The sequence below is a fragment of the Chiloscyllium punctatum genome, chromosome 1 (genome assembly GCF_047496795.1).
Source record: "Chiloscyllium punctatum isolate Juve2018m chromosome 1, sChiPun1.3, whole genome shotgun sequence".
Lineage (NCBI taxonomy): Eukaryota > Metazoa > Chordata > Chondrichthyes > Orectolobiformes > Hemiscylliidae > Chiloscyllium > Chiloscyllium punctatum.
In genome coordinates this window covers 157,532,911-157,553,088 of record NC_092739.1, presented here as the reverse complement: position 1 = coordinate 157,553,088, position 20,178 = coordinate 157,532,911, and the positions used below count along the sequence as shown (strand labels likewise).

At 45.2% G+C, this 20,178-nt stretch overlaps 1 protein-coding gene across 2 annotated transcripts in view; it reads right to left on the bottom strand.

The window, feature by feature from the left end:
- Positions 1–20,178, bottom strand: part of LOC140481344 (dedicator of cytokinesis protein 2-like) — a 1,260,160-nt gene that overhangs the window by 184,048 nt on the left and 1,055,934 nt on the right. For both annotated transcript variants that reach the window (XM_072577382.1, XM_072577391.1), the window contains exon 36: positions 11,852–11,892. In XM_072577382.1, coding sequence (XP_072433483.1) covers positions 11,852–11,892 — 41 coding nt within the window. The remainder of the gene's footprint in view (positions 1–11,851; positions 11,893–20,178) is intronic.

The following is a 20,178-nucleotide window of genomic DNA, read 5'->3' as shown; positions in this document are numbered from 1 at the left end:
CAGTAAGTAGTGAAATTGCATCGGGGTGGGGGCAGGGGCGACATGTCTTTTAAAGGCCAGTTGATCAAAGTTCAGGACCAACAGGACCAACATGTTCGTGTGAGAATGAAACATAAGAATAGCAACTCATCATGCCAAAACAAACCCATCAAGTGTATTAGTAACTAGTTCTCTTGTGATCCTGCAATTCTGTCCATTACAACCCAGAAACCTGACAGCCACAGACTCACAATTTTATTCAGTTGCTATTTGCACATGCTTGTGAGTTTCCTGAGTTCCTCCATTTTTTCCCATTTCCTAATTTATAGCCATGTTTGGGATGTTACTTTTATCTTCCCCAGTGAAGTCCCAATGCAATATACCTGTTCAGTTCATCTGCCATCTCTTACATTTCTGTTAGCAATTCTTCAAACATGTTTTCTATAAACTGAGCACTCACTTTGTTAAATCTTATCATTTTTGATACCTATAGAAAATCTTGCTATCATTTCTAAAACCTATTTCTGGCTAGCTTTCTCTCCGAAACTAATGTTTCTCTCTATATTAACCTTTCAGTCATTCTTTGCTGTTTTATATTCTATCCAATCGTATGACTTGTCACCCATCTTTACCCAATTAATTGTTATTTTCTTTTAGTTACATGCTTTCTTTAATTTTTAAGTTAAGCATAGATGGTGGGTCCTCCCATTCGAATTTATTCTTTCCCATTTGAAAGGATATGTTCCGTGAATTCTGAAATATTCCCTTAAATGTCTGTCACTACATTTCTATTAAACTACCTTTTAACCTAATTTGCCAGTTCATTCTCGGTACCTTTGCTTTCATGCCTTATAACTGCTTTTATTTAAGTTTGACATAAAGGTCTTAGAACCATTTTTCTCTTCGTCAGACCAAATGTAAAATACAATCATATATTCCCTGTGTGGATACAGTAAGGACTGGAAATCAGAGTTGAGAAAAAGTGGAGCTGGAAAGGTACAGCAGGTCAGGCAGCATCGGAGGGTCAATATTTCGGGTCAGGACCCTTTGTCAGGTCCTAATGAAGGGTCCCGATCTGAAATGTCAATTTTCCTGCTCCTCCAATGCTGCCGACTGTGCTGTGCCTTTCAGCTCCACTTTTGATTGACTACTGTTCTCTGTTATTTGCTGCCTCGGATCTGGTTGAATAGTGGAGTGACTTCAGGGTCTGAATACCTACTGCTGCTCCTCCTTCTTATTTTTTTCCAAAACTGGCTCAGTTAGAATGCAGAACATAGAACAGCACAGCAGAGTACAGGCCCATGATGTTGTGCCAAGCATTTATCTTAATCTAAGATCAATCTAATCTACACACCCCTCAGTTTACTGCCATCCATGTGCTTGCCCAGAGGTCACTTAAATGTCCCTAATGTCTCTGACTCTACTACCACTGCTGGCAGTGCATTCCAGGCACCCACCACTCTCTGCGTAAAGAACCTACCTCTGACATCTCCCTTATACCTTCCTCCAATCCCCTAAAAATTACGACCCCTCGTGACAGCCATTTCTGCCCTGGGGAAAAGACTCTGAATATCTACTCTATCTATGCTTCTGATTACCTTGTACACCTCGATCAAGTCACCTCTCTTCCTGCTCCTCACCAGTGTGAAAAGTCCAAGCTCTCTCGACCTCTCTTCATAAGACAAGCCCTCCAATCTAGGCAGCATCCTAGTAAATCTCCTCTGCACTCTCTCTAAAGTGTCTACACCCTTTCTATAAAGAGGCAACCAGAAATGGACACAATATTTCAAAATTTTATAGAGCTGTGGGAAAACTTCACGGCTCTTAAACTCAATCTCATTGTTAATGAAAGCCAAAACATCATATACCTTCTTAACAACGCTATCAACTTGGGTGACAACTTTGAGGAATCTATGTACATGGCCCCCAAGATCCCGCTGTTCCTCCACACTACCAAGAATCCTGTCTTTAGCCCTGCATTCAGCATTCAAATTTGACCTTCCAAAATGAATCTCTTCACATTTATTCAGATTAAACTCCATCTGTCACTTCTCAGCCCAGCTCTGCACCCTGTCAATGTCTTGTTGTAGCCTGCAACAACCCTCAACACTATCTACAGCACCATCGACTTCTGTATCATCGGCAAACTGACGAGCGCACCCCTTCACTTCTTCATCTAAGTCATTTATAAAAACTACAAAGAGCAGAGGCCTAAGAACAGATGCCTGTGGGACACCACTGGTCACCGACCTCTGGGCAGAATACATTCCACCTACTACCACCTGCTATCTTTTTTTGGCCAGCCAATTCTGTATCCTGACAGCCAAATTTCCCTGTATCCCATACCTCCTAACTTTCTGAATGAGCCTACAGTAGGAAACCTTCTCAAATGCCTTACTGAAATCCAATTACATCACTTTCACTGTTTGACCTTCGTCACCTTGTCTCGTCACAGCCTCAAAGAACTCAAAGTTCTCAACTTTTGTTAGATAACACACTTGTAAAATATCTTTAAGACCTGACTGACTCGGCTTTAAGGTAGTTGGTTGCTAACTGCAAGAATCCACACACAGGTTTGATACTAATTCATCATGACACGAACAGGAAAGGTTTGGAGGGATTTGGGCCAGGAGCAGGCAGTTGGGACTAATTTAGTTTGGGATAATGTTCAGAATGAACTGGTTGGACCAAAGGGTCTGTTTCTGTGCTGTATGACTCTATGTAAATCTATAAGCTGAAGCCATGTTTTGGGCTGGAATCACAAATTTGGTATGAAATTCAACTGCATTACGATCACTCTTTCCTCAAGAACAAGGAAATGTGCAAATAAATTTATAATGGGCACTAATTAATCAAGAATCAGGAAAGGCTGAGAATAAATCTTCCAGAAACTAAACAAGTCAGGAGATATTTATAACTGACAAGAAATTTGACAGGCTGGATCGAATGAAAACATTTCTAGCTGTGTTGGAATCCTCAACAGCCTTGAATGAAAGGAACAGTCATGAGTAAATCGTCAGTTAATAAAACTGAAACTGATTGAATTGGATTGTCAGAGTAAGTTTGGATTAAAAATAGTTGTTTTCAGCACAGAAAATAGCGAACCATGGAGTCATGATTTTTTTTTCAGTTTCGCAGATTGCAGACAATGCTGTCCTCAAAGATTCATTGCTAGGGTCACAGTTTTTCTTCTGGTGCATGGAATGTTGCATCACTGTCTGTGGGAGAGCTGCGCCCATTATATGCTAATCAGGCAGAACCGGGTCTTCTATCTGATTAAACCCTCATTAGGGAAACCTGTCCTTGGGAGATGTCAGCTAATCAGAGGCCAGCAATCCTCGAGGATCAGTAGGATCATAGAAACATAGAAGCCCAACAATGTGGAAAGAGGCCATTTGGCCCATAAAGTCAGCATCGAGTCTCTGAAGAGCATCCCACCTAGGCCCATCCCTGTAATCCTGTCTTTTTCATGGCTAATCCACCCAGAGCCTGGGAGCTGCAGAGCTGGAGCTTGTTACCTTAGAGGATTGTGGAAATGGAGGCAATCAAAAAGGGGTTAGGTGGGTACTACTGGGAAATAGATGTGGAGAGCTATGGGAATAGAGAGGGGTTGACTGGATTACGTTACAGCGAGTGGGCATGGACCTGATTGGCCTCTCTGCTGTACTGTCATGCCTCACTGACAAATAAATCCAAGTAGAAATCATGAGAAATTTTACTTGGAGAATACCACTACTGCATGGAGTACTTCAGAGAAATAGCAGAGATGCATTTCAGAGGAAGCTAGATACGTACATGAAAGGGAAGGTAATAGAAAGATATCCTGATACGCCGAGTTGATGGAAAGGGCTCATGTGGAGCATAAACACCTGTTTCTGAGCTTTAAAATTCTCTGCACAAGATTGAAAATGGACCATTCAATGAGCTGTCTGTGTACTTGCTGAAATAACCTGCAGATACATTACTCCATCATTCTTTCAGGACATCAAATTTGTTTCTTTTATGGTGAAAGTCCCTACCACCCTCGCAGGAGACTTATGAGAAGTTGTGTCCTGGTTTACAAATAGGTGCTTGATACCATTCAAGGAAGCTCTCTTATATGAGCGATTGCTGGGACCTGGGCTACATTGCCTGTAAGGTGATTAAATATTTCCGAAGGAGAATTATATAAATACTTGCACAGTGTACACTTGCAAGTTTTTCAGCAAAGACCAGGAAATTAGGACAACCTCCACAGTGAAACGAACAAATTGGTTCGAAGTAGAGCAAATCAAACTTTTAAAGTTTATTAGTTTTTTTATTCATTCATGGGGTGCGAGCATCGATGGCTGGACCCACTTTTTATTGCATCTCACTAACTGAGCTAATGACTGAGGTTGAAACCTTCTCTGTCATAAAACATTTAGGATTCTTTAAAATCCGACAGCATCTTTGCAGAACTTCACTTCCATTTCTTCATCCATGGCATTTGACCTTTTGTTTCCTTTATTCATTCACAGGATGAGGGCATTTCTGGCTAGGTCACCACTTATTGTCCAGAGGGCAGTTAAGCGTCAGCTACATTGCTGTGGGCCTGGAGTCACATGAAGGCCAGACCAGGTAAGGATGGCAGTTTCCTTCCCTCAAGGGCATTAGTGAACCTTCTGTTTTTATTCCCCTCAATGATCAACAATGGATTCATGGTCATCATTAGATTCTTAACTCCGGATTTTGTTTTGTTGAATTCTATTTCCGCTATAGCGGGATTCAAACCCAGGTCCCTAGAACATTATCTGGGTCTCTGAATTTATAGCACAGTGGTAATACTACTAGGTCATCACCTCAGATTTGAATGATACTCAACTCTTTATCAAGCTTAAAAACGATGAGACGTCCATTGATATAAACAGATTGTCCCAAATGTGAATCAGCTGGATCATCAATTCCAATGCATGAGGAATGCATTGGGTACCTTTTCTAATTTTGCTTGTTCAACAGCATTAACATCTTTAATTAATAGGCATTTCATTCATTTGCTGCTCGAAAACTACTCCCTACTTCAGCACATAGTCTGGAAGTAAAATAATATTTTACAGATATTATATTCTTTTATCATAGCTGGGCACTGCTTGTGCTTATGATTTGGTATGATTTGTCGTTGTCACATGTACCTAGGTACAGTGAAAAGTTTTGTTTTATGTACAATGCAGGCAAATCATACCGTACAAAGTGCACAAGGATAAGAGAACAGAGCTGAGGACTAGAATGTTATGGCTGCAGAGGAGGCGCACAAAGACCAAAATCAACAATAAGTTTGATATTTGAGAGGCCCGTTCAGAAGTCTAATCACAGCAGGGAAAACAATGTTTTTGAATCTGTTTAAGTTGTTATATCTGCTGCCTGATGGAGGAGGCTTTTTTTTAATTGGTACCTTCCATTTAGCCAACTTATTATCAGCTTACCACATGTCTCTATCGAGTGTTTATACTGTATAACAGATTTTGGAGTTATCAGGTGACAATACAATCTACTTCTTCCTAGGATTTCTCTATCGTTGTTAATGGTCTCTGTTTCCAGCTTGATACAAATACCTTTCCCGAAAGTCAAATCTTCTTTGGGCTTAGCAGATTTGAGAAAGACTCATCCATAATTTCAACAACAATTCTGCATCTTATGAATTCTCTTGTTAACATTCCATAGTACACCTCTATCAAGTCACCTCTCATCCTCCTTCGCTCCAATGAGAAAAGCCCTAGCTTCCTCAACCTTTCCTCATAAGGCATGCCCTCCAGCCCAGGCAGCATCCTGGGAAATCTCCTCTGCACTCTCTCTAAAGCTTCCACCTCCTTCCGATAATGAGGCGACCAGAACTGAACACAATATTCCAAGTGTGGTTTAACCAGGGCTTTACAGAGCTGCAGCATAATCTCGTGGCACTTAAACACAGATCCCTATTAATGAAAGCCAACAAACCATATGCCTTCTATCAACTTGGGTGGCAACTTTGAGGGATCCATGGACTTGGACCCCAAGATCCCTCTGTTCCTCCACACTGCCAAGAATCCTGCCTTTAACCCTGTGTTCTGCATTCAAATTCAAACTTCCAAAATGAATCACTTCAGACTTTTCCAGGTTGAACTCCTTCTGCCATTTCTCAGCCCTCCTGCCCGAAATGTCAATTCACCTGCTCCTCGGATGCTGCCTGACCTGCTGTGCGCACACTCTCAACTCTGATCTCCAGCATCTGCAGTCCTCACTTTCTCCCACCTCTATATCCTGTCAATGTCCTGTTGCAACGTGCAACAGCTCTCCATACTATCCACAACTCCACCAACCTTTGTGTCATCAGCAAACTTACTAACCCAACTTCCACTTCTTCATCCAAGTCATTTATAAAAATCACACAAAGAGCAGAGGACCCAGAACTGATCCCTGCAGAACATTACTGGTTCCTGGGTTCCAGGCTGAATACTTTCCATCTACTATCACCATCTGTTATCTATGGGCCAGCCAATTCTATATTCAGACAGACAGGTTTCCCTATATTCCATGCCTCCTTAATTTCTGAATGAGCCTAGCGTGGCGAACCTTATTAAATGCCTTGCTAAAATCCATATACACCACATCCAATGTGTTTTGTCACATTGTCAAAAGATGAATTAGCTTTGTGAGGCATGACCTTCCCTTCACAAAGCCATGCTGACTATCACTAATCGAGCTATTATTTTCCAAATAATCATAAATCCTGTCTGTCAGAATCCTCTCCAATAATTTGCCCACCCACCACCGACATAAGACTGACTGGTCGGTAAATCCCAGGGTTATCCCTATTCCCTTTTTTAAACAAGGGAATAACATTTGCAACCCTCCAATCATCTGGCACTACTCCAGTGGACAATCAGAACACAAAGATCGTCGCCAAAGGTGTAGCAATCTCTTCCCTCACTTTGCGTAGTAACCTTGGTCTATCCCATCTTGCCTCGGGGCCTTATCTATCCAAATATTTTTCAAAATTTGCAACACATCTTCCTTCTTAACATATCAGCCTGTACCTCGATGTCCTCACAAACAATAAGGTCCTTCTCACTAGTGAATGCTGAAGCACGGTGAATGCTGAAGCCCGGGACGGCACGGTGGCACAGTGGTTAGCACTGCTGCCTCACAGCGCCAGAGACCCGGGTTCAATTCCCGCCTCAGGCGACTGACTGTGTGGAGTTTGCACATTCTCCCCGTGTCTGCGTGGGTTTCCTCCGGGTGCTCCGGTTTCCTCCCACAGTCACAAAAGATGTGCAGGTCAGGTGAATTGGCCATGCTAAATTGCCCGTAGTGTTAGGTAAAGGGTAGATGTAGATGTAGGGGTATGGGTGGGTTATGCTTCGGCGGGGCGGTGTGGACTTGTTGGGCCGAAGGGCCTGTTTCCATACTGTAAGTAATCTAATCAAAGCATTCATTAAGGACCTCCCTTACATCCTCCAACTCCAGGCACATTCCTTCCACTGCCCCTCATTGGCCGTGGAAGTTTATTTGTTCTTGGTTTAGAATCACTGTCAAAAAACTTGAACAATTTCTTCAAAGGTGTCCTATAGAGTACAGTATTATACTCATTTGTTCAACTTGAGATTTAATATTTTATTTTGAAACAAATCTGTATTTCAAAGCTGTTTTTCCCAAGATATCTAATCTTATGTTCTATATTGAGTTCTGATATTAAATCCTTCTGTATATATTATTTGTCCTTTTGGATTTTCTTAACATTATCATGTAGTCTCTTTACAGCTATTTTAAATTCTGCAGTATTGGAATGTTGTATGTCTGTCTTTAAAGTTTCTAATTCTGTAGAAAAGCAATGCTAAGTTAAGCTTTTTTCTTTGCAAGAACTTTACATCATTAGTTTTATTTTCATTGTTTTATAAGATATTGAAGTGTTTGCTATAGGAATGCTTGGTCCCTTTTTCTAATAAAGTTTCTAATTCTGCATTATGGCAACTTACAGGGGACCCCCGATTATCTGAAGGAGATCTCACAGACCCGACAGAAACATTACATCAAAGACGTGTGTCCAACACTGATCATGTCTTTTATTGACAGTGATTAAAAGTGCTGCCGAGAATGGTCCTGGACTGATGGGAGCATAGGCACCGTCTCAAAATGACTAACCTCTCACCCCCTCTCTCTCTCCCAATACTTTCCATGGAGTTCTTCAGAGGCATGCACCACAAAATCCCCCCTTCACCAGATAATCTCTGTACAGGGCAAAGGTGGAACCTGTCAAGAAGTTGCAGAACAAAGTTGTGTGTGTGTGTGTGTGTATACGCACCCGCATGCGTTATTTGGAGACTCACCCCCCAAAAGTCAGTAGCAGCAACTGCAATCTTGTTGTTGGTGACCAGTCCGGCTGCCCCGGAAAGGGAACGGGGGCAGATTGGGGTGGGACTGGATGGTAGTCGCGCAGGGAGGTGGGGGTACGGCGGGAGGAGGTGCGGTGTTGGGGTCAGGTGGGGGGTTGATGGGGGGACGGTGTTGGGGACGGGTGGAGGGCAGATGGGGGTGGTGTTGGGGATGGGTGGGGGGTACATGGGGTGGTGGTGTTGGGAACGGGTGGGGGGCGGATTGGGGGCAGTGTTGGGGACGGGCGGGGGTGGATGGGGGGGAGGTGTTGGGGACAGGTGGGAGACGGATGGGGGGAGGTGTTGGGAATGTGCGGAGGGGTGGACGGGCAGGGGTTGGACGGGTGGGAGGTGTTGGGGACGGGCGGGGGGGTGGATGGGGGGGGAAGTGTTGGGTACGGGCAGGGGGTGGATGGGGGGAGGTGTTGGGGACAGGTGGGGGGGCGGATCGGGGGAGGTGTTGGGGACAGATGGGGGATGGATGTGGGGAGGTGTTGGAGACGGGCAGGGGGAGGAAGGGGGGAGGTGTTGGGGATGGGAGGGGGGGGAACAGTGGGGGAAGTGTTGGGGATGGGCAGGGGGTGAACGGAGGGAGAGATGTTGGGGACGGGTGGGGGGTGGATGGAGGGTGTGGTGTTGGGGATGGGCGGGGGGGTGGATGGAGGAGGCGGTGTTGGGGATGGGTGGAGAGGTGGACGGGGGGGTTGTGGGGACGGGCGGGGGGGTGGACGGAGGGGATGGTGTTGGGGACGGGTGGGGGTTGGATGGAGGGGGAGGTGTTGGGGAGGGGTGGGGGTTGGACCGAGGTGGCAGTGTTGGGGATGGGCAGGGGTTGGACGGAGGGGGCGGTGTTGGGGACAGGCGGGGGTGAATGCAGGGGGCGGTGTTGGGGATGGGCGGGGGGTGGACGGAGGGTGTGTGGACGGAGGGGGCAGTATTGGGGATGGGCGCGGTGTGGACGGAGGGGGCGGTGTAGGGGACAGGCGGGGGTTTGGATGGAGGGGGAGGTGTTGGGGATGGGCAGGGGTGGATGCAGGGGGCGGTGTTGGGGACAGGCGGGGGTGTGGACAGAGGGGGCGGTGTTGGGGACGGGCATGGGGTGGACTCAGGTGGTGGTGTTGGGGACAGGCGGGGGTGTGGACTGAGGGGGTGGTATTGGGGACAAGCGTGGGGTGGACTCAGGTGGTGGTGTTGGGGACAGGTGGGGGTATGGACGGAGGGGGTGGTGTTGGGGATGGTCGGGGGGTAGACGGAGGAGGCGGTATTGGGGACTAGCGGGGGTTTGGACGGAGGGGGAGGTGTTGGGGACGGGCGGGGGGTGGACGCAGGGGGTGGTGTTGGGGATGGGCAGGGGGTGGACGCAGGGGCTGGTGTTAGGGACAGGCGGGGGGGTGGATGCAGGGGGCGGTGTTGGGGACAGGCAGTGTGTTGGATGGAGAGGGCGGTGTTGGGGATGGGCATGGCGGGCAGGGCAGACAAGAGCTGTGTTGGGGATGGGCAGGGGGTGCGTGGGCGGGGCATGGGGCAGATGGGGCAGGCAGGGCCTCGCGGGTGCTGTGCTGCTGCTACTCTCCTGAACAGGGAGCAGACTTAATGGAAAACTCTGCGCCCCAGAAGAAAGGCATTGAATCGATTAACTGAATAATCAATTATCCGAACGAAATAGTGCCCACCCATCTCATTCGGATAATCGAGCTTCCCTAGTAGTTGTATCTCTGTACTGCCTACTGGGATGTTTTCCCACTTTCTTGCAGTCAATATAGTGGTTTCCTGCCTTCTGCAGATAAAAAGGACACATTTTCCTGCTTTCACACAAGCAAAATGGTCACTGTCCTACTTTCTGGAGCCTCAAACTAAATGCATGTCTGTTTCTGCGACTTTCCAAATTTGTTTTAATGGCCTAGGTCATGCTGCCAATATTGTGATTTTGATTAGTTATCTGCAAATCTTATTACATTCTTAAATATATTCTAACCATCTCTCCTGTTAGGCTCCATCTTTTTATATATTTTCCCTGCCCTGAGATTTTCCTACTGCTGTGCCTCAGTGTAAATAATATTTATGCCATTGATTTTGCTGAGTAGTTGTGCCTCAGGGCATACACTCCCCATGGTGCATTTCCCATTGTGAACAGTAAGTTACTCCCTTCTTAATTTCTATCTTTCACAGCCTGACCACTTTGTCGTGTTAAAGTTTATCCCCTTGCCTAACAGGGGACTTTAACTTTATTCACAGCTGAACCTCAAATCATGAGTACGGTTTAGATGTGACCTGACAGATTTTAAGATTGTGTAAATCTATATTTGTCTGCACATTATAGATACATGCGACTATTCCAAGGAGTCAGTGGTGTAGTGGTAATATCACCGGACTATTAATTAAGAACCCCAGGCTAATGCTCTGGGGTAATCATTCAAATCCCACCATAGCAGCTGGTGCAATTAGAATTCAATAAAAACGCTGGAATTAAAAATTAGCTAGTCCATTTCAGAAAATTAGCTGGTGATCATGTCGCCATTGCCAACTATCACGAAAACACGTCTGCTCAAGAATACCCTTTAGGGAAGTAAATCTGCCATCCTTACCCAGTCTGACCTACGTGTGACTCCAGACACACAGCCATGTAGTTAACTCTTAAATGTCCTCTGGGCAATCAGGAATGGGCAATAATACCACCATCTTCTCAACAGCAATTAGGGACGGGCGATAAATGTTGACCAGCCAGCGACGCCCATGACTCATGAGCAAATTTTAAAATTGCTGGCCAAGCCTGACATGCTCACACCTCATTACAGATAAAAACAATTCAATAGTTTATGTGCTCCTGCTTTTTGGAGAGGCCTGAAATAAAAGACAGTCACCAATAAATTCAACAAGGATTGCAGGAGGTACATCTTTATCTCAAGGGTGGTAAGAATGTCTAACTCACTGCCCCCTGGAGTGGTTGAGGTGCATTAAAGGGGATTCGAGAAAAACACATGAGGGGCAGAGGGATGGAAGGATGTCAATGGAGTGAGGTGAAGTAAGTGAGAGCAGGTTTGACTGGAGCATAAACTAGACTTTCCTCATTCCTGAAGAAGAACTCATGCCTGAAACGTCGATTCTCCTGCTCCTTGGATGCTGCCTGACCTGCTGCGCTTTTCCAGCAACACATTTTCAGCTACAGCATAAATGTAGACAATACGGGCCAATTAACCAGCTGTTGCTCCACAAAACAATGGAATTGGCTATAATATATCATAACTCTATGCAAGTTGATGAAGTCTGTGCAATTAAATGGGACACCTGTGGATGTGAGACATGCTCAATCTCAATGTAACATCCAGCAGCTTTGAGGAGTTCTGTGCTTGGGAAAGGTGTGAGATGAATGCAATTAGTCCTTCTTGAATGGACAACAGCAGTGTCACTCAGAACACTCTCAAAGCAGCTTGTGACGTGTTCCAGTTGATGAGAGCTTGAAAGTGAAAGGTCTCGATTGATCGAGAATCAGTGGGTTTCTCACTCACCGTATATACATCTCCTCTCGGTCAATGTCCTTGTAGAAATTCTGTAGAAGGGAAAAGGGAATAAAGTGAGCATCTTAACAAGTAAAACATGTCAAGCAAGGCAGTCTTTTTCACAGTGGCCCAACTGCATCTCTGGAGACAGCAAGGACTGAAGATTAGATTAGATTCCCTACAGTGTGGAAACAGGCCCTTCAGCCAACAAGTCCACACCGATAACCTCCGAAGAGCAACCCACCCAAACCCATTCCCCTACATTCACCCCTCACTCATGCACCTAACACTACGGGCAATTTAGCATGGTCAACTCACCTAACCTGCACATCTTTGGACTGTGGGAGGAAACCGGAGCACCCGGAGGAAACCCACGCAGACACGGGGAGAATGTGCAAACTCCACACAGGCAGTTGCCTGAGGCGGGAATTGAACCCAGGTCCCTGGCGCTGTAAGGCAGCAGTACTAACCGCTGAGCCACTGTGCTGCCAGATGCTGGAAGGAAAAGCAAGATTTGAAGCTGGGGAACCACAGCAGATCAGACAGCCTTCAGGACAAAGGATTTGGGCCCAAAACCCTTTCCTGCTCCTCAGATGCTGTCTGACTTGCTGTACTTTTCCAGCTTCACGCGAACGAAACCTCTCTTTGATCACGTGGGACATTCACCCTGACATTGTGCCCATGAATATGTCCACTTTCCAGGAGGGAAATGAAAACAAAATTCCAGATGAGATCTGAGCACAAAACCCTGATGAAGATTTCAAACGAGTGTTGCTCTGTCTGAGTGCTGCCGCTCAGGTGAGATGTTAGACCAAGGGCTTATCTGTCCATGGAAAGATGCCACGGTCACTGTTTCATAAGGGAACAGAAATGATTTCCCCAGCAAGAAAACTGAAAGAACATCAGATGCTGTAAATCAGAAACAAAAACAGAAGTTGCTGCAAAAGCTCAGCAGGTCTGGCAGCATCACTGGAGAGAAATCAGAGTTAATGTTTCAGGTCAACTTCTGAGGAAAGGTCACTTAACCTGAAACATTAACAGTGCTTTCTCCCCAGAGTTGCTGAGCTTTTCCAGCAAGTTCTGTTATTTCCCCAGTGCCTTGGCCACTCTTTACTCTGCAAACCAAGGTCATTAAGACAGCTATCAGGGGATTTATCTGTTATGCACCAGGCGTTGAGTTTCAGATCAGGGTCAAAATGTGTGGCACTTGAAAAGCACAGCAGGTCAGGCAGCATCCGAGAAGCAGGAAAGTCGACGATTTGAGAATAAGTTCTTCATTAGAAATGAAGAGCTTATGCTTAAAACATCGACTCTCCTGTTCCTCAGATACTGCCTGACCTGCTGCGCTTTTCCAGCACCACACATTTTGACTCTGATCTCCAGCATCTACAGTCCTCACTTTCTCCTAATTGTGTTCTGGATGCAATGCGATTGGTCAAACTATCAGTCTTGAAGCAAAACGGACCTTATTCATACATTGTAGTTAAAATACAACAAAATCTAACAGCATTGTGGAAGACCCCACACACCTCTCACTCAAACTCTTCTCCATCCTGCCATCTGGCAGAAGATACCAGAGCACTCGGTCTCTCACGACCAGACTGTGCAACAGTTTTTTCTCCTAAGCCATCAGGCTCCTTAACACAGTGTGATTGGAATCTTTTCAATCTGAAATTCTTTGCCTGACTTCAAATTGCTGCTAGAACAATGTCTATTAATTATCATTCTTTTATTACACTGTAATTTGCACTTCTTATTCACTTTAAGCCGCCCTGTATATGATCGTGTAGTTTGTGCTGTCCATATAGCACCTTGGTCCTGGAGGAACATCGTCTCGTTTTTTTACTGTATCAGTTGTACATGGTAGAAATGACAAATAAAAACTACTCTACATCTACTTGAAATGAAAGAGCCTAACTCTACTGGAAAACCTAATAGAATAATAGATGATTTAGCTACTAAATAGTACCTGTTCTAATATACCAACATCCCATCAACATACCCTTGGTAAAGGCAAATTCAGTAAAACAGATTGTCTCACATGCAATTCTAGCAGCAGGTAGAGAAGCCCCAGCTTTTAGCTGTAACAGAGAGCAAAATAAGAGCTTTTACATTCAGCTTCAAGATCCCAGAAGCTGCTACTGAAAAACTGAAACTAAAGATCCTGGTTCTGTGGAAGCTTGACCCCACCCATTCTATTGTTCCAACTTCAAAACGAAAACTCCAAGGCCTCACAAGCTATTTACTTCATAGGCTTTGAACCAGACTGCTTGACACCTCTGTCTCAAAACCTCTCTTCAAACAAAAAAAAAGGACAAAATATACCTCTGAAAGATCACATAGTGGGAGCTTGCTGTATATAAATTGGCTGCTGCATTTCTTTTCGATTAGATTCCCGACAATGTGGAAATAGGCCCTTCAGCCCAACAAGTCTACTCTGACCCTCCAAAGAGTAACCCATCCAGACCCATTTCCCTCTCACTAATGCACTTAACACTATGGGAAATTCACCAAATCTGCACATCTTTGGATTGTGGAAGGAAACCAGAGCACCCAAAGGAAATCCACGCTGACACAGGGAGAACTTGCAAACTCCACACAGACAGTGGCCCAAGGCTGGAGTCGAACCTTGGTTCCTGGCACTATAAGACAGCAGTGTAAATCACTGAGCCATCATGGCACCCAAGGAACAATTACACTTCAAAAGTACTTGCTTGGCTACAAAATGCCATGGAATATCCCAAGATCATGAAAAGCAACAAATAAATGCAAGTCACTTATTTATATAACTGTTCTGTGATCCTTGCAAGTGAAGGACACAATACTTCAATTAAGCGGAGTACCAGAACCTTCAAATTAGGATGAGGGGGAGAAAAATCATGCAGGAGCACCTCCGCTAATTGCTATTGGCAAGGATTCAACCAAGTGCGTGGGGCTGGACTATGAAATCTTCCACAGTCGAACTGCCTCACAGCCATGGGTCTCTCTCTCTCTCTCTCTCTGGAATGAATTTGGGCAAGGCACTGAGTGTCCCTTAAAGGAGCCAATTGTTTCGGGGCAGAAAATTGACAAGAAGTCTGAAGAAGAAGTATTACCAGGGCATTTTATCGAACTCTGTGTTCAAATGGCACTTGCTGTGACCTTAACCTGGGGCAATGTTCTGGAACATTTCACCCATTGTTTCTTTATTTCAGCGTCGTTGTGCAGTTTCCCACCAATGATGATAGTTCCTCTGCTGAAGCCCTTCGCAAAAGCCACTGAAGAATTTTGTTGTTTTTCTTTCTCCCCTTCTGCCAACGATTGACCTGACAGAGATGTATAGGATTATGGGGGACATGGACAGGTAACAGACAGAAAGTAGGTGTTCCTCTCAACTGAAGGGTCAAAAAACAAGTGGACATAATTTTAAAATGAAAAGCAGGAGCTTTTGAGGGGATTTGAGGAAACATTTTTTCACCCAGAGGGTGGTGAGGGTCTGGAATGCACTGCCTGGGAGGGTAGTTGAGGTGGGAAACCTCACAACCTTTAAAAAGTACCTGGCTGAGCACTTGAAGAGTCATAAGAATTAGAACTCCTACAGTGGGGAAACAGGCCCTTTGGCCCAACAAGTCCACAGCGCCCCTCAAAAGAGTACCCCACCCAGACCAGACCTTATATTTACCCCTGACTAATGCACTTAAACTACTCATCCCTGAACACTATGAGCAATTTAGCATGGCCAATTCACCTAACCTGCACATCTTTGGACAGTGGGAGGAAACCAGAGCAAACCCACACAAAATGCACAAACTCCACACAAACAGTCAGCCAAGGCTTGAATTGAACCCATGTCCCTGGTACTGTAAGACAGCAGTGCTAAACACTGAGCCACTGTGCCACCCATAACAGTTGGGGTAGTAGAAACATAGAAGACAGGAGCAGGAAGAGGCCATTCAGCCCTTCGAGCCTGCTCTGCCATTCACCAAGATCATGGCTGATTGTCCAACTCAATAGCCTAATCCTGCTTTCTCCCCATAACCTTTGATCCCATTCTCCCCAAGTGCTATATCTCGTCGCCTCTTGAATACACTCAATGTTTTGGCATCAACGACTTCCTGTGGTAATGAAGCCCACAGGCTCACCCACTCTTTGGGTGAAGAAATGTCTCCTCATCTTCATCTTAAATGGTCCACTCGGAATCCCCAGACCATGATCCCTGGTTCTGAACACACCCACTATCAGGAACATCTTCCCTGCATCTACCCTGTCTAGTCCCGTTAGAATTTTATAAATCTGTATGAGATCCCCCCTCATTCATTTGAACTCCACTGAAAACAATCCTAACCTCATCAATCTCTCCTCAAAAATCATTCAAAGCTTGCTACAGCAAAGCAGGATTAATATAGGCAGCACAGATTCGATGGACTAAATGGCCTCTTTTGGTACGATTCTATGCTCCTGTGAATGTGATAACTTCTGGAATAGTACGATTAAGGCAAAATACAGGTATAAGATTCTGAACCAAAGTTACCCATCGGATCGTTGATCTCCCTCGACTCATCCATTTGTTTTGGATGGAAGCTGCAGTTTATTGAAAATTGTGTTGTGTCTCCTGTACATATAAGGGCCCAGGAATTCTGATCAGTCCTGGCCCTGATTGGATGAAAAGTACTCACTGATCTTCAGATGACTTCTACGTTGCAGATTTCTGGTCAAGGGCCTTCTCTTATGGACCCTGTCCAGAATCCTTGAAACCAGCCCAATTGAAAACTACTGTCAAAGGACAAGTAAATGATTAAGCACCAAGTGGATAAAGGGAATAGGGGGTAAGGAGGTTAAGATGAGTAAATGCCAGGTAGGTGAATGAGGTCAGGTGGGACAGGGCTGTTTAGACCATAAGATCATAAGACCATAAGACATAGGAGTGGAAGTAAGGCCATTCGGCCCATCGAGTCCACTCCGCCATTCAATCATGGCTGATGCGCATTTCAGCTCCACTTACCAGCGTTCTCCCCGTAGCCCTTAATTCCTCTAGACAACAAGAATCTATCAATCTCGGCCTTGAAGACATTTAGCATCCCGGCTTCCACTGCACTCCGTGGCAATGAATTCCACAGGCCCACCACTCTCTGGCTGAAGAAATGTCTCAGCATTTCTGTTCTGAAATGACCCCCTCTAATTCTAAGGCTGTGTCCACGGGTCCTAGTCTCCTCGTCTAACGGAAACAATTTCCTAGCATCCACCTTTTCCAAGCCATGTATTATTTTGTACGTCTCTATTAAGTCTCCCCTTAATCTTCTAAACTCCAACGAATACAATCCCAGTATCCTCAGCCGTTCCTCATATGCTAGACCTGTCATTCCAGGGATCATCCGTGTGAATCTCCGCTGGACACGTTCCAGTGCCAGTATGTCCTTCCTGAGGTGTGGGGACCAAAACTGGACACAGTACTCCAAATGGGGCCTAACTAGAGCTTTATAAAGTCTTAGTAGTACATCTCTGCTTTTATATTCAAACCCTCTTGAGATAAGAGACAACATTGCATTCGCTTTCTTAATCACGGACTCAACCTGCATGTTTACCTTTAGAGAATCCTCGACTCGCACTCCCAGATCCCTTTGTGCTTTGGCTTTATTAATTTTCTCAGCATTTAGAAAGTAGTCCATGCTTTTATTCTTTTTGCCAAAGTGCAAGACCTCGTACTTGCTCACGTTAAATTCCATCAGCCATTTCCTGGACCACTCTCCCAACCTGTCTAGATCCTTCTGTAGCCTCTCCACTTCCTCAGTACTACCTGCCTGTTCACCTAACTTCGTATCATCGGCAAACTTCGCTAGAATGCCCCCGGTTCCCTCATCCAAATCATTAATATATGATGCGAACAGCTGTGGCCCCAGCACCGAACCCTGCGGGACACCGCTCGTCACCGGCTGCCATTCTGAAAAAGAACCTTTTATCCCAACTCTCTGCCTTCTGTTAGACAGCCAATCCTCAATCCATCCCAGCAGCTCACCTCGAACACAATGGGCCCTCACCTTGCTCAGCAGCCTCCCGTGTGGCACCTTATCAAAGGCCTTTTGAAAGTCTAGATAGACCACATCCACTGGGTTTCCCTGGTCTAACCTACTTGTTACCTCTTCAAAAAATTCCAACAGGTTTGTCAGGCATGACCTCCCTTTACTAAATCCATGTTGACTTGTTCTAATCAGACTCTGCTCTTCCAAGAATTTAGAAACCTCATCCTTTATGATGGATTCTAGAATTTTACCAACAACCGAGGTTAAGCTGATTGGCCTATAATTGTTTGAATCAGGTTAGTTTGGAAATGGGAGAAAGTGAGGACCACAGATACTGGAGAGCATGTTGCTGGAAAAGCACAGCGAATCAGGCAGCATCCAAGGAGCAGGAGAATCGACATATTGGGCATAAGCCCTTCAGCAGGAATGAGGCTTGTGGGTCAGGGTTGAGAGATAAATAGGAGGGGGGGTGGGGGTGGGGATGGGCAGAGGTGGCTCAGAAACCGATAGGTGGATGGAGGTGAGGGAGAAGATAATAGGTCGAGGGGAGTGAGGGACAGGTACGCAGGGTGGTGCTGAGGTGGAGGCTTGGGACTGGGATAATATCTGCCTCTAGCCCTATTAACTTGCCTGATACTAAATCCTTAAGGAATGTGATGGTGATGGTATTTAGTTCCGCACCCGTGTCCTTCACTATTAATGGAATGTTTGAAGTACCTTCCACCAGAAGGATTGATGCAAAATTTCTGTTTAACTCCTGTTTACTGATGAAGGGCTTTTGCCCGAAATATCGACTCTCCTGGTCCTCGGATGCTGCCTGACCTGCTGTGCTTTTCCAACACCATACTCTCCACTCTAATCTCCGGCATCTGCAGTCCTCACTTTTGCCCTGTTTAACTCCTCTGCCATTTGCTTGTTCCTCAAAACATTCTACTCAGATTTATTTTCTAAGGGAACTATGTTCACTTTGACCTCTCTCTTCCTTTCTATATATTTAAAGACACTCCCATCATCATTAGTTATCTTCCTCATTAGTTTACCATCATAGTTTATTTACTCTGTTTTTATCATTTTTTAAATCTCTTGCTTTGCTGGACTGTAAATGTTTCCCAGTCTTTGGGGCTACCACTGACTTTGGCCTCCTTTTAAGCTGTTTCTTTCAACCACTCCCCTTAACTTCCTTGGATAACCTTAATTGGGTTCCTCCATACTGGGATGTCTTTTTGCCTCTTTAAATGTCTGCTGCTGCTTCCTTACTTTCGCAAGGCAGTGAGAGCAGGCAGCCCAGGCTGGGACTGGGGGCGGTGAAGTCAAGCCTGGAGCAGTGTGAGGTCCAGCCCTTGTGAGGATTGTGAGCCCAGCATGACCAGGCACTTACAGCCTGTGATATTGAGCTGTTTACTGTGGTTATTTTTACTTTTTAGTCAGAAGGACTGCAGTGTTTAACTTTTTCCCTTTGTTTTCTTCAGTTTTCTACTTTGTACCAAGTGGGTACTTTTTTATCTAAGATGGCGCTTCTAAGTAGTGGCTTCTAAACTTTTCATTATACTCAATAAATCTAATTCAAAGCCACTCCTACCAATCACGGTTAGTCAGTGGTTAGCACTGCGGCCTCACAGCGCCAGGGACCCGGGTTCAATTCCAGTCTTGGGCGACTGTCTGTGTGGAGTTTGTACACTCTCCCTGTGTCTGTGTGGTTTCCTCTGGTTTCCTCCTACAGTCCAAAGATTTGCAGGTTAGGTGGATTGACCATGCCGATTTTCCTGTAGTGTCCAGGGATATGTGGGCTAGCCATGGGAAATGCAGAATTACGGGGATAAGGTAGGGAGGTAAGTCTGGGTGACATACTCTGTGGAGAGTCAGTGTGTGGACTTGTTGGGCTGAATAAGCTGTTTCCACATTGTGGGGATTCAATGACCGTATCCACTCAGGTTACTTTAGCCAATTATATCCTCATTTCATTGTGACTCCCTTTAAGTGAAACACGGTTGTTTCTCACCTAAATTTCTCACTCTCAAACAGAGTAATAAATTCCATCATGTTATGATTACTGCTTCTGAGGGTGTATTTTGTTCAGATGTCATTTATTAAATCTGCCTCATTACTGAATATCAGATCCAAGATTGCCCACTCCCTGGTTAGCTCCATGATGTAATGCTCAGGGATACTATCCCTCACGCAGTCTATGAATTTGTTGCTGTAGCCATTCTTTCAACTTTGATTGAGCCAATCAACATGAATATTAAAGTCAGGTCATAATTGTTGCTCTATTATTTGTATATGCTTCTATTATTTGCTCTTTCATAGCCTTTCCTACAGAGTGGCTACTGTTTGAGGGTC